Below are 14,072 nucleotides of genomic sequence, written 5' to 3'. Positions count from 1 at the left end.
CAGCCACTATGCAATCGCCTAATAGGTTAAAACGCAAACCGGCTGTAAGGGATTGTGGGAGTTGTAGTGCTTGTCAACCTGATCATATTTGAGGTATAGAAGGCAAAGGTTTACTTATGCTGAAAGGAAAAGAAAAGAGACACATTTCGACTGTAGGAGTGATGGATGTGTGCTGATGTTCTACTTGTATTTTGATAGCTGTGAGATGAAACTTAGGATCATAATTACAAGACTGGGGGGGAAAAAAAGGCACAAAGAGTTTTTCTAGGCAGCCCTACCGCGACGACACCTACTGGTGAAGCTGTTTCTCACCTCTCTGCCTGATCGGCGCAGTCGGGCAGCTGGTGCAGAATGACAGTCCTGCAGTCCACGTCCTAGAGCAGCAGTTCCCCGTCCCAGTCCTGGTGACCCCCAGACCTGCTGGTCGGTGTTCCAGTTACACAATCAAATCCTTCGCTGACCTAATAATTATCAGGTGGGTAGCTGCGTCAGCATGCGTAGGCTGCAAAGGAACAAGTAATAGGTTTATTCCATGCTGAAAAAAAGAAGAGAACACAACGTTTCTCAGGTGACACCTGAAGAAGGCTCCACGGCCGAAACGTTGTGTTCTCTTTCTTCTTTTTTTCAGCATGGAATAAACCTATTACTTGTTCCTTAATAATAATCAGACTCATTTGAAGCGTTTGCTCCCAGCTCTTAAACATGCTGCAGCGTTAGCCAGTGTATGTTGTAAGTGAAATGAAATTGCGACTGAAAATAAGAAGCAAATATTGCAGTGAAAATCTGGAATGAAAACCAGCAGTGTGGGAACCTCTGACTTACAGTAGATGGTCCTCCAGCATGTGAAGTGCTTCTGTATGATGTAAACTCAAGGAATTAGAATTCAATTACAGGGTTTAATCAGGATATTGTTTGGTTTATCTACCCTAAAACCAAATAGGGTAGAGTCCACTTACAGGGATGAAGTTGTACAGCTGCTTAGGTGGTGTCATAGCAATAACCTGGACTTGAACATAAAGAAAACGAAAGAGCTAATAGTGGACTTTCGGAGACACAGGCCACACACTCACAGCCCACTCAGTATTGATGGAACGGAAGTGGAAACAGTCACCAGCTTTAGGTTTTTGGGAATTCACATCTCTAAAGATCTAACCTGGACTGTGAACACTGACTCTATCATGAAGAAGGCTCAGCAGCGCCTTTATTTCTTGAGGTGCCTCAAGCGATGGGGGATGCCAACACATGTGTTGGTGAACTTCTACCGCTGCACTATCGAGAGCGTCCTCACCAACGGGATCACCGTGTGGTATGGCAACACCTCTTCGCGAGAAAGAAAGGCACTGCAGAGAATGGTCAATATGGCCCAGAAGATCATCGGCTGCGGTCTCACCGAGATTAAACAGCTCTATGAGGACCGCTGCCGTGGTAGAATTCTGGCCATCACAGAGGACAGTCACCACCCCGGGCATGAGCTCTTCACCCCACTGCCCTCAGGCAAGAGATATAAGAGCATACGGACACTTACCACTAGATTCTTCAATAGCTTCTATCCACAAGCAGTGAGACTGGCGAACACATTTAGCCATCCCCCTCGGACCACACCTACACCATCACCATCTACCTCATTGTAATTTATTAATTGTACGTCTCCAGTCATTGTTTACACGTCTGTATTGTTTACAGTCAAACTGTCTGCATGTTTACTTGCACATTGTCTATTGTTTGTTTGTACATTGTCTTGATGCACTGTTTGCACTTTGTTTTGTTTTTTACACTTGTTTTATAATCGAGAGACTTTCTGTAAGTAAGAATTCCATTGTACCAGTACCGGTTACATATGGCAATAAAGTTCAAGTTCAAGTTCAAGTTCAAGTTCAAGTTCAATACAAGACACCCACTGACTTTCATATTGACCCCACACAGCACTATACTGCAGTGAACTGTTCTTAGCATGCAGGATTAAAAAATAATGCTGAAAAGAATATGATGAATGGAATACTTATAACAAATGCTAAAACACGGGGCTAGGACAGGCTGTGAGATCAATCAGCTGCTTAAGGCATAAGAACAACCCACCACTACACAACAAGCTTGTCCAAAACCACAAGACCTCTTGATACAAATATGTTTCTATTGTCATGTCAGTGTAGCTCTCAGGCAAATTCCTTTAGACTGATATTGTAGTTTGTAGGAGTTTTTCATGTTTTCATCACAGGAAAAAAAAAACTAATCGCACCTACTGATTTTTTTTAAATAATTCCATTTATTTCCAACATATATAGAACTTGTTTCTCAGGGGTTGCATTGTTTTTTTTAAAGCACTGAACCATGTAAATATTAAAGGGACTTGTTTCATGCAGGCTGGCTTAGCAATGTTACACCATTTCATATTAGCAACATTTTAAAAACAATTAATATTTTTTGTTTCTCTAATATGTTACACATTTGAAGACCATATGTACAAAAAGGTAAAATAAACTTTACAGCAAATATTTGCATACATTTTTAAAACAACAATAATACATATGCATAGAACATACAGATTCATTTCTGTGTCTTTTTCCTTGTTTGTGTATTTGACAGTTCTTGTCCAAGGCCTCAGAGGAATGGTCAGATTTTTGTTTTGATTAGTTCTGCTGGAAGATGAACAGTCTGCCTCCACCCTGTAAATTCAATTCTCCTGGAATGAAAAGCACAGTACCAGTTTTATTCTTCGATTTCCCCTTGACCAGTGTCAACGAGTTTCCTGCAAACATAAGAACAGTCGGTTGCTTTTGTTTGGGGGAAAAAAATAAAAAATAAAAACACTTTTATTTCCCCCATAGCAGCATTTAAGTTTTGTATTCATTTCAGACATGAATAAGGAAACTGCATAGTTGTCTTTTTTTGGAGTGTGCTTTTATCAGCCTTCAGAGAGGTATGCCATATTATTGTAACCTTGGAGATCTTGCTAACTTAAGGTAGAAGGAACAGGATAACGTCGGAGGTGGAGTAGTAAAATAAATGTAAAAAAATGGGTAAAATGATCAAAACTAAAAACTGAGTGTTGCGTTGTTTCTTATTTTTCAAGGGAACACAGAGCATTATGCCCTCACAACACACATCAGAAATGAGGCACTTCTAGGACTTCTTCAGAAAAAGAAAATGGGAATCTTGAATAAAAAAACAAAACAAGATTGTGTTACAATTTTACCCTGCAGTAGGCACAACACAGTCCAGGGGTTCACACAGTCAAGGGAACGGGCATCGCAAATGCTCAGAATTTGCTTCCCCGAATGGACGAGGAACATTGATGATAACTGTCCACTGGGGGGGGCAACAGGATTCCTTGTTTCACTCAGGCAGGTCTCCCAGCTTGAACACACTGCTCATCGACTCGGGTTGAGGCAAGAAACTCCTCAGAAACTGTCATGGGAGATCACACTTAAACTTCCAGTTGCAAAGGAAGCAGAGCTACAAGTGCATTTATCATCAAAGCACGGTGTGTAAGGGTAAAGTACTGTAGATACTAAGGAGATGCCAAGCGGGTGTGTTAATTTTAGTGACACTCTGCAGCCAGACTGAAGCAATATGTCCCTTTTATTGTGTCATCTGCTCCGATCCAAAATCATGTCTTAAACTAATCTTCCTTCCGTTTTTTTTTTGTCTCCAATCCATTCAGGAACCAGTCCAGGTATCTCCAGTCACATGGCCTGCATGTTTCCTGTCTGAAGACCTCTCACTTCCCGTACAGAGTTGACTTTCAGTGGACACGGCCTTCTTAGAATGCCTTTCATTTTGCATTCGCTATCAAGCTCTTCCAAGCCACGTCCCAATACAATCACTCCTGTGCAGAGCTCTGCCACAGTGATGGAATTGCCTGACTTTTCAATATCACATCCGCCCCTATGGTACACAGAGCATCCTGTCTGCGTGCCTGCCTGACTGCCTGTGCACCCAAAAACAAAACCCTGAAGGGGGAGATGAAGCATCAAAAACCCATGTTAGCTGTATAAATAAAATCTGCAGGTGACACAAACCCTGGAATACAAGGGATGGCAGTTCAGAAGTGTCAAGGACTGGACATGGGCTTCTGTTGCTAGCTTGCTTCTTACACTGTGTTTAAAATGCACCTTCAGCAGGTGGTCCTGCAGGGCACGGGGGGGGGAGGGGGGTGAAATGATTTGTCCCAGCAGTGGCCAGATGGTTGGACTAAGCTATTCCCCCAAGGCCTGCGAGCAGTGGCCGCAGAGAGGATGCCATGGACAGATGACTCGTCCACAACAGAAGGTGTGGTTCTCTGTTGGAATGTGACCAATGGTCCTCATCGTTCAGGGGCAGGGAAGAGGCTAAAAGTGCCAAGGGCGCACAGCCGAAGAAGGGCGCCGCCTTGTGGTTAAACCGAACAGCAGCCTGGTCGCCCTTTGGTTTCGCTGGTCAGCCGTGACGGGGGTGGCCTCCACATGCATACATCCCAATGTGCCTCACAAAAAGAAGCAACTAATCACTGCTGCATCAAGGCAGGAGTGTGGAAATACAGTTGTCGAGAATTTCTTTCTGACCAATCTAAGGGCCGAGGGGGAGTGGGTTGCTGCAGGTGGGAAAATAATCATATTGCTTAAATCTTGGCAGCAGGGAGGCAAAACAGACTAAAGGTCCATAACACCCTGTTCTAACATGCCGAGGGACTTCTAGACCTTCTCCAACAGGTTTCTATTTCATTTTCTGATTGTTGACAATTTTGCAATGTATTATTGGTTAACTCTTCTTTGTTGCTTCTGCTCATGTTCCTAGTTCCCTGCGTAATCTGGCATTTTGAGCTGAAAAGAAGAGCTTCTGAAAAAAAGACTCCTCCAGACTGACTGCATACACTCCTTAAGAGGGGGCGGGGGAGCAAAATTATGCTGCACCCCGACTGTAAAAGCACTGTGCTGTATGCAACACTGATAAAACTCCCCCTGGAACAGCCAGCATGGGTCTCCTCTGTAGCAGAAACTAAAATTACAGACTACACTACTTTTAGTTAGGGCAACAGTACCTCACCAACTGGGACACACAAACTAGAATGCTTTAGGGCCCTAAAAGGTCAATATAGGCAAATCTGGCAGGTCTGGCTACCCAGAGAGAAACACGCTGAGCTCCCACTACAAGCGGGGAGGAAAAAGAGAAAGAGATGCTTTTTCTGCGGCACTGCAAGAAAACCTCTGGATAAAGATCAACATTCCTCCCCACGTTAGCAAAGCTAATCCCTCACATGTACGATTCACAAGAGCTTCCAGTCCTAGATTTCCAGACATGACAAGAGATAAAAAGTTTTTAAATGGTGCCGTGTTTTCTGAACACACTTTTACCCTTACACACACACACAAGGCTCCCTTCTAAAATTAATAATAAATGATTTTTTTTTTATTGATATAAGGCAGATCCTGACTAGGAGACTTAAATAGTACAATCATCTGATGCTCCAGTAATACGTTCTGTGAAGACACTTTCAGGTTTGTGTCTGAATGAACTGCTGTATGTCAAATACACAGAAAGACCCCAGCGGTCCTTCCCCCATATCAACACACCAAAGGACCACATTTCTACTGTTACACGTCCACACAAATGCAATAATTAAGACCTTCAGACCATACAGCTCACCAATTCACAATCTGTCAAAAGGCTGCAGCCAACAAGCCCATGTAAACACAGTCCTGATAGTTCAGATCTCTCCCCCCACCTGTCTGATAACAACATCCAATAAAAAAAAAACACTCTTTACCCAACAACCTGGACGCACCCAGAATTCCCCCCACCCACCTGCAAACATTGGGAAATATGGCCAAAACACGAAATCCAAATATCGTTAGTATCATTACGGTCGCAGAAAAGAAGTATCAAAACAACAGCCAGGAAAAGGCCTAGTGTCAGAATTCAGTAAGGAAACTATGAAAACTAGTTGTTGTCCTCAAACAAATGACTACGTGTATGAATATATATATAGCCCGTGTGTATGTATAAAAAGTACATCTGTTTGTAAAAGTAGTTAGGCATTTTAACCCCTTCCCCAGAAGATTTTCTCTTCTATGACACGAGGGCATTCCAGATCTCAATAACTTTGTCCAGAGTTCCCAGCTGTGGGGACACAGACCGCCATCATCTCACTGGGAGAGGAAGCTCTGATGACGCCTCGACTGGGAAGTCTTGGAAAGTTGCATAGATTATGCCTGAAGTTCTTTCTAGTGCACGATCCTTTCCGGTGTCACTTGTCTCTCTCGAGCCAGCCCTAGTGGCGATCGTCCCTCTCTTTCAAGTCCTTGCCAATAGAAACAATGGTACGGCGCCCCAAATTGAAGGCTAGATACATCGCAGAAGTGTTCCCGGCAAGGAGGAGGAGGGATTTCACTGAGTGACAGGGCTAGGCAAAGTGCTCCCAGAACTCTCCGTCTGATCACTGCACCTCTGTGAGGAAATAGTCCCCCCGCAGGAAGCTGTTTTATTACATCTGCTAGAAGCAGTTGGAGAAGCATAGCACGGCATTTGATTTTTCTATATAATAGTCATATGAGGGCTTTAAAACCCACGGATGTTGTATTTTAAGCTCCTTTCTTTTATATGCATCAATACCCCCCCCAAATTAGCCTCCACGTGGCCACCTTCTTGTTGAAACAGGAGGTGCTGACAGTGAGGAAGTGGAGAGCTCCAGGCTGCAGGCAGTGGGAGGGCCAGCAGGGGGCAGTGTGGAAGGTCCTGCAGTGGAAGCACTTAAACATACTTCTCACAGACCACCTGCATCCACTGAGCTGCTCACTCTGCGTCCTAGACCGACTGGGACACTAGTCTCATCGAACAGCTAGGGCATGTGTTCTGGATCTGTTCGCCAAGCGCTCTCTTTGACAAAGGAGCCATGCTGTCTTCAACTCCCCAGAAAACTGCTACTTCTAAAAAGGAGCTGTTTTCTGGGGACGTCACTCTTGAGGAGAATGAAAAACAAACTCCGAGGGGGAATTAATGCTAGGCTCAGCACTGATGCCCCCCTTTTTCAAGAGTGTACCTTCATGTCGCCCTTCTTGGGGAGGGGGGAGCCCCTTGTTTTCAGTCTATAACTCCTCAGGCAGGGCCGTCCACTCCGGGTCCTGGAGGGCTGCTGTGCCTATAGATTTTCATTCTAGCTCGGCCATTAACGAGCTCAATTAGTATGGTATTGTCTTAATTGGACTAATTTGACAGCTTCTTCCAACTCTTCAGGTGTTGCTGTTTTAAAACAATCGAGAACCCCCCCCAGATACACCGACCCCCCCCCCGATCAGGGGAGACACCCATTTTCTAGGGGGGAAACAGAAAAGACTGTGAGGGAATATTTTCATTACTTCTTTAAGCTGTCAAGCTCCAAAGCAAAAGCCAGGATCAACGAGTTCTACTGAAAATGCCCTGTAGTCCATACACAATAAGTGCTTTAGTGAAATGCATGTTGTTTTTTTAATCCACACCAGTCAAGAGTATTTCCCAGGATAACAGGAGAACCCCCAGCAGCCATGTGAACAGGGCTGTCCAGGAGAGGAACAGTCTCTTTACACAGGAACACCCCGAGAGTTCAGATCACAATAAAAGTACTTCTTTTTCTTACAAAAAATATATAATATATATATACTGTATATAAAACAAAAAATAAAAAAAAACATAGGGAAAACATTTCAAGTAACAGTTTAAAGGAAATGACTGTGCATGGGATGCACTGATGTAAACAATGGAAAAAAAAAACAAATCAGACTGCAATTATATACACACTGAGGTTAACTTAGCAAGGCTTTGTACAAATGTTACAAAAGTCGCACTCACACACACATGCACAGACACACAACAGGGCTGTGAAGGCTGCCTGGTGCCAGGCAGTGAGCCAGGGGCACAGAGCGAGCCAGGCTGCACCCAGTGTGCTGGTTTACGCCGTTCTCACAACTTGGCGCCACCCGAGCAGGTGGCGGTGCAGAGCAGGGGTTCCCAAACCCGGTTGTGGGGACCCCCACACTTGCTGGTAGTCATTGCAGCTGAGCTCCGTGCGGGAAAGGATCCTTAACTGAACCAACAAGCTGCTAGGATGCAACCTGTTAACGTTTTTTTAAAAAATAAAATTACTTTAGAGATGCAATAGTTAAAAAGCCGTATGCTCAGGGACTGAAAACAATTGAAGAGCTTGGCGGAAGGCTATTATTATGTCTGGGAAGGGCGAATGACTTGATGGAGGGCTCTGGCAGAGCCAAAACAAACAGGTGGGTCCCCCAGACCCAGGAGTTGGGACCCCCTGGTGCAGGGTTTTGCCACATGTGAGGCCAATGACAAATGTTTCTTCAAAAGGGACTGGAGAGGACCATGGCTGGCAATCAAGGAGTCCACTGGAGCTGATCTCCCTTCCTCCCATTCCTCCATAATCTCAGCCTCGCAGCCACTTCAGCACTCCGCCCCCCTCACAGTGTCCGCTGCCCGATGACCACGCAAGTGACCAGCGGTAAACTCGCGCTGGTGTCTACCGCGAGAGCACGTGCTTCAGAAAGCAGAGACCAGTCGCTCTTCTAGCTGAAATCTACGAGGATTAATGGCCGAGAGACTGTTTTAGATGTCTTCCATTTTCACTCTTTGCAAACCGATGTTCCCAGACAAAGGGAACATCGCCAAGCTAGATCGTTCCTCACGAACTGAAAAGACACTTGCCTTTGCAACCCACCTGACCTCTGCTACCTACTGCATATGGTGTACACCTGTCCGTCGTTCTTTCTGCTCAGATTTTTAAACGCATGGGGGAAGCAAATTACTGTTGCACCTGCCCAACAGGCACACCATCCTGGCACGACACTGAAACCCTTCCTCTTGTGGCTTCCTCATATTTGGTTTTCAGAACTGTATTCAAAAGGTATTGCATGTTAAATTACTGACCACAGCAGTTTAACAATCTAAGCAGAACATGACAGTATACAGACTGAAGGAATGATGGATTCATTAGGGCATGTGAACTGTTCCTTTAAAGCTCCAAGAGCTCGGTCTAAAAACACTGGTCTCAGTCCACTTGGGGCGTAGGACTGCCTTTAAAAAGAGGTCTACAGCACTGTATATGCATGTACAGTACATGCAACTGATCTTTATTCATAGAGAATGAAGACGTGACAGCGCTTACACCCAGACCCCTGCTGTAACACTGACTGTGTAATACTGTTGAGCACACCGATCTGATGTTCAAGACCCACTATGGTTCCCCGCCAATGCTCATACCTTGGCCACTCTACAGACCCATGCAAGCATATTGGAGGGCTGCGACTCCCATCACTGTCCTTGGTACCCTGTTGGCATTTTTGCCCCGGCTGGCCGGAGAGAGCTCCCTTTGTCCCCAGGAAGGGCGCAGGTAGAAGCCCTTTACTGAGTCAACGTGTCATCTGACCACGACATTTCAGTAAGCCGCATGACCCAGGACCCCTGCGGGTGGAGAATGCGTGTATTAGCTGCTGTTGTGTTCTTTTTGAAAAAATCGGATGGTAAAAGATCCCTGCAAAGCACTGTAGATCGCAGTTTTGTTTCTGTTCCGTCTTGGAGTTTTTGTCTTTTCCTCAATCTCCTCTCTCAGGTTTCCGCGGTGTCGTAAGAAAGCAGGAACATCCCTTTCCGACCTCACAGTCTCTCCCGACGGCACGAGCTTCTTCTGCCCTCCTGCCAGCCGTGTGGGCGCTCCTTCTCTGCTCTTGGGACAGGAGCCGTCCCGAGAGGCCTGAGGGGGCCTGGCGATCCCAGGGCCGGAGCAGCTCCCCATGGTGGTCCCTGCCGGTGTCGCTACAGGTACTGGCGGATCCTGGAAGGGGCTGCATGCGCGTGCGGCTGTGCTGGGCAGGGCGGGGGCGTGGGATCAGGAGCGGGAGGGGCGCCCCGGGCGCCGGGCTTGGCCGCCCCAGTCTGATCGGAGCTCCTGAGCACCCCCTGGTCCTCGGATTTGGGGGGCGCGGACGCGAGCGACAGGCGTTGGCCCCCAGAGCCGGCCCGGCCCCCTCCCTCCTCGGGGGGGCGCGGCTCGGCCGCCCCGCCGCTGAGGTGCACCACCACGGTGTGGCGGCGCCAGGCGCTCTTCTTGCGCCGCGTCTCGGGGGAGTGGGGCTTGCGCATGCCCACCCCGAACATGTCGTCCGCCGAGCTGAGCAGCCGGGCGCGCACCTGCTCGGCCAGGGAGCCCCGCCCCCCCTCCGGCCCGGCGGTCTGGGGCGGGCCGGGGGGCTCCTTGGCCCTGCTGTGCACCGGGGCCCCCGAGACACCCGGCCTCCCCTCCTCCTGGGAGGCCGGCCCCAGCTCCAGCTCCAGGTCCAGGTCCAGGGAGCGAGCCTTGGCCTTGTCCCCCTTCAGCTTCTTCCTGGCCAGCGTGTCGCACTGGATGAGCTTGTGGGAGTTGAAGGAGGGCCGGCTGTGCAGCCGCTGCGCGGTGGAGGAGGACGAGAAGGAGGAGGGGGTGGTGGAGCGGGCCCCCTCGATCCTGTCCCCGGGCTCCGGGGGCTCCTCTCCCGCCAGCGGGGACTGCCGGGGTGCCGGGGGGGGCTTGTAGTGGCTGTAGAGGAAGCTGCGGGGGGCCGGGGGCGGCTTCTCGGGCCTCTCCTGAGTGAGGGAGCGCGAGGCGAAGCCGCTCTCGTTGTCCGTCTCGCTCACCAGCTCGCTGCGCTCGTCGTCCGCCTCGTCGCCGCGGCCCTCGGAGGCCAGGCTGCGGCCCAGCGTGGACAGGGTGGAGTAGCCGGACACGATGGAGCGCGAGTCCTCCGGGGCGCGCCACGGCCTGGGCTTCGCCGCCACCGCCGCCGCCGCCGCCGCGCCCTCCTGCGCCCCCTGCTCCTGCCCCTGGGGCTGCCCCGCCGCCACCTGCTTCTCCTCCTCCTCCTCGTCCTTCTCCTCCTCCTCCTCTTCTTCTCCATCCCCGAGAGGCTCTGCGTCTCCCGCCTCCTCCTCCTCCTCCCCCCCCTGCGGCGGCCGGCGCCCCCCGCGGTTGCTGGCCTTGACGGGCTCGTGCTCGGAGTCCTCGTCGGTGCTGCTGCCCAGCAGCCGGGCGTCGCGGCGCTTCTTGCGCTTGCGGGTGACGGCAGACATCATGATGGACAAGGTCAGGAAGTCCTTGGCATGCAGATCCCGCTTGGACCCCCAGGAGCCCTGGGTACACACACAGGGACGACACGGCGCATGACTCACAGGACCCCAGACTGCACACTGGCGCTCGGCCCCAGTACAAGAGTGAGCCGGAAATTAACTGGGAACTGGAAAAGTTTTCCCACTTAAAAGACAGCCCAGAGTCCGGCTCAGAAGTTAAAAGACGTGCGCACGGGAGCGAAACACACGGGGATGCTTGGCGTATTTTTCTCAAAGTAATTAAACTAGAGCAGACCTTAAATATTTTCCCCTTATCCAGCATGCTTCCCTGTGCTTACAAGATTGGCAGTGTTCCCAAATCACGCACATCTTCCTACTTCCCTATTTGCCAAAGATCACTTCTTTTATAATACAATTGGTTATTTAGGTTCGTCGCACGAGTTCCTATATAACAGTACAGAATTACACAGTAGCCCTTGAGTCCAGCATTCATCCAAACAGGTTTAAACCAGCTCTGAATGTCCACCTTCAGCAGAGAAAGTGTGTACAAAGTTCGTAGAGACCCTCTCCACAGAATATAGGTCTGTGAATCAATGAAATCACTATTAGAATGATGAAAGAGTAATACGAGTCAAATACACCCTATGCTGTGCCGTATGAAGGGAGTACAGGAAGTCATGGGATTGAACACAAAACTTCCCAGCAGAGTACAGTTGTTAAGCAAGCTCTCTTACCTTGGATTTAGCTGAGTCGCTGTTGGTTGAATCTGAAATCGGAAAGAAGGAGAGGGGAGGTTAGAGCAGTGCTGTTGGGATGTCCACTAGTGGGTCAGTGTCACTGGAGGGGGGGGTGGGAGGGGTGCAGAGATCTGGCCACAGGACTGAAGCACAAACCTCTCATCTTGAGGAGGCACTGCTTCAGTGGAGTTTTGCTTGGGTGCAGGTGTGTGCGTTTTTGGAGAAGCTGTAAATTACGAAGGATTCCAAGTCCCCTGCCACCTGCCCCAGCGGGAAAGTGGAAAATCCTGGGTTTTTCCCAGGGCTCGGGGGTCTAACGAGAGGCCGGTGGCTCAGGGGAGGGACCATCCTCACTCGGGCTGTGGGGTGTGTGTACCTGTGGTCACCCTGCACCCCCTCCTCAGCACCCCAGGGAGCAGACAGCACAGGAGCACAGCGCGAACACATCACAGCACACACACTGCTGGTGCTTCAAAAGTGAGGAGGGAAAGCCCGGGAGCCGGGGCAGAGATGGCAGCGAGCACAGGGGCTGCTCCAACACACAGACGCACACACCGGGAAGGGACAAAAACAGGGCGTCAATGCGATGGAGTTATGGGTGAAGCTCCAAAACACAGCTGCTGGTGTGAAGTCACGCAGGTCAAAAGGCACTCACTCATGGACTGACACACAGGGGCTTCAAACACTCACATCGGCACTGAACCTGAGCGCGCACACACACACACAGACTCTCTCACAAGGCCAGAGAAATCCCAGTCCTACCGGAGAGGCTGCTCCACAGGCTCAGCTAGGAAAAAGGAGCAGAACGGTACAGAGAGAGAGAGGGGGAAGTGAGTATAAAAGGAAAAAAAAAGTCAGAGCCCTAGCTACTTTAAGAGAACTACAGCTACAGACTTTAGCCAAGTTTAAGTTCAACTATGGATTCAGAAAGCAGTGCTGGTGCAGTCTCTGAGGCACCCTGCATGAAGACACAGGGCAGTGCTGTGGTTTAGCTCTTACCAGAGGCCTCCCCTGGAAGAACTGTCCTCCCAATGTTGGACAGGAGGTGGTCAATGTTGGGGATGGGCTGCAGGTCTTCCTTGTCCACTGGCGTCTGCGATACGGGCAGATAGAAAGACACTCTGAATTTGTCTTTATTTCAAAGACATTAAGACAGAGTCACAGGTGCGATTCAGACTAAATAAGCACTCGGAGACCTAGATTAAAGAAGGGGGTTGTTTTACATTGTATTAGATCTATCTGTTGACATCTCATGCCTCATGGTTCCTGTCAGCTCTGTGAATGAGAAACGGTTGCGCTAAACTACTCACTTACACGTTAACAGAATCACAACTCATCATGTAACTCCGCATGACTTACTTTGTCATCCTTGTCGGTTTCCTCGTTGAAGAACCAGGAATGCTGGAATTCAAGAAAACACAAAACAAAACAATGAGCATCCAATCACACAAGGCAAGGGTCAAAGGTCAAAACCCATCTAGAGCAGCAAAAAGATGTCTCAACCATGTTCATGTCTCTATTAGCCACACTAAATAAGCACAGGATAGCAGGCAGGATATGTTAGGCTGGGATAATTCACTGTTACCATTTACAGATCCTTACAAAACATTAATGTTCTGGCGGATTTGTTTGTGGGCGGTTAGCATTGCTGCCTTGCAGTGTTAGGGACCTGGGTTCGATTCTGGACCTTGAATGCTATCTGTGTGGAGTCTGCATGTTCTTTCCCCAGGGAGCTGGGACACTCCCGTAATGGCTACAGTGTCCTCCTTCCCACAGGCCACGCAGGGCCGTCCCAGGAGCTGCTGTTCGGCCTGTGAGGCTGGCTGATGACCCTGCAGGGCCCGTGGCTTTCTGCTGCTGCTGACGGCATCTCGCCCTCTGTCTTGCCCGTGCCTATGGGAGGCCGTGCCGCTCTGCAGACTCGCTGACAGGTTTTAGCTCTCCAGCAAAAGAGGGAGGCATGTTTTCTGTCTGCGTTTAGCTCCGAGTTCAAGCTCGAGCGGTTTCCTACTCACATGCTGGATCAGCGTCTCCACGATCTTGTAGCGGTCTGGCATGTGGGTCACCATGTCCGTCATGTTGTCCTCAGAGGTCCTCACCAGAGTGGGGCCAAACACCAGCGCCAGGTTACGGGGCTCCATCTACAGGCAGGGAGAGAGAAGGGCAGGAGGTTGGGGTGGGGAAGACCAGTAATGCTACTGCGCTGAGCGATTGAAACAAAGGTAATTGCAAGGCGCTACTTTAGAAAGAAACTGCGAATTACAAAAATGACGA

At 49.2% G+C, this 14,072-nt stretch overlaps 1 protein-coding gene across 8 annotated transcripts in view; it reads right to left on the bottom strand.

Annotated features, from left to right (window-relative positions):
• Positions 1-2,243: 2,243 nt before the first annotated feature.
• Positions 2,244-14,072, bottom strand: part of LOC148638696 (rho GTPase-activating protein 23-like) — a 97,061-nt gene continuing 85,232 nt past the window's right edge. For 7 of the 8 annotated variants that reach the window (XM_088623008.1, XM_088623010.1, XM_088623011.1 and 4 more), the window contains 5 exons: positions 13,814-13,939; positions 13,158-13,199; positions 12,798-12,891; positions 11,796-11,827; positions 2,244-11,124 (listed from right to left, as the gene is read on the bottom strand). In XM_088623008.1, coding sequence (XP_088479134.1) covers positions 9,775-11,124; positions 11,796-11,827; positions 12,798-12,891; positions 13,158-13,199; positions 13,814-13,939 — 1,644 coding nt within the window. In that variant the 3' untranslated portion in view covers positions 2,244-9,774. The remainder of the gene's footprint in view (positions 11,125-11,795; positions 11,828-12,797; positions 12,892-13,157; positions 13,200-13,813; positions 13,940-14,072) is intronic. The other variant, XR_015930983.1, reaches the window with a different exon arrangement.

This window comes from Lepisosteus platostomus, chromosome 28, assembly GCF_059453375.1.
Source record: "Lepisosteus platostomus isolate fLepPlt1 chromosome 28, fLepPlt1.hap1, whole genome shotgun sequence".
NCBI classification, from domain to species: Eukaryota; Metazoa; Chordata; class Actinopteri; order Semionotiformes; family Lepisosteidae; genus Lepisosteus; species Lepisosteus platostomus.
Note: the sequence above shows the minus strand (reverse complement) of the source record. Positions and strands in the feature narration are given on the sequence as shown.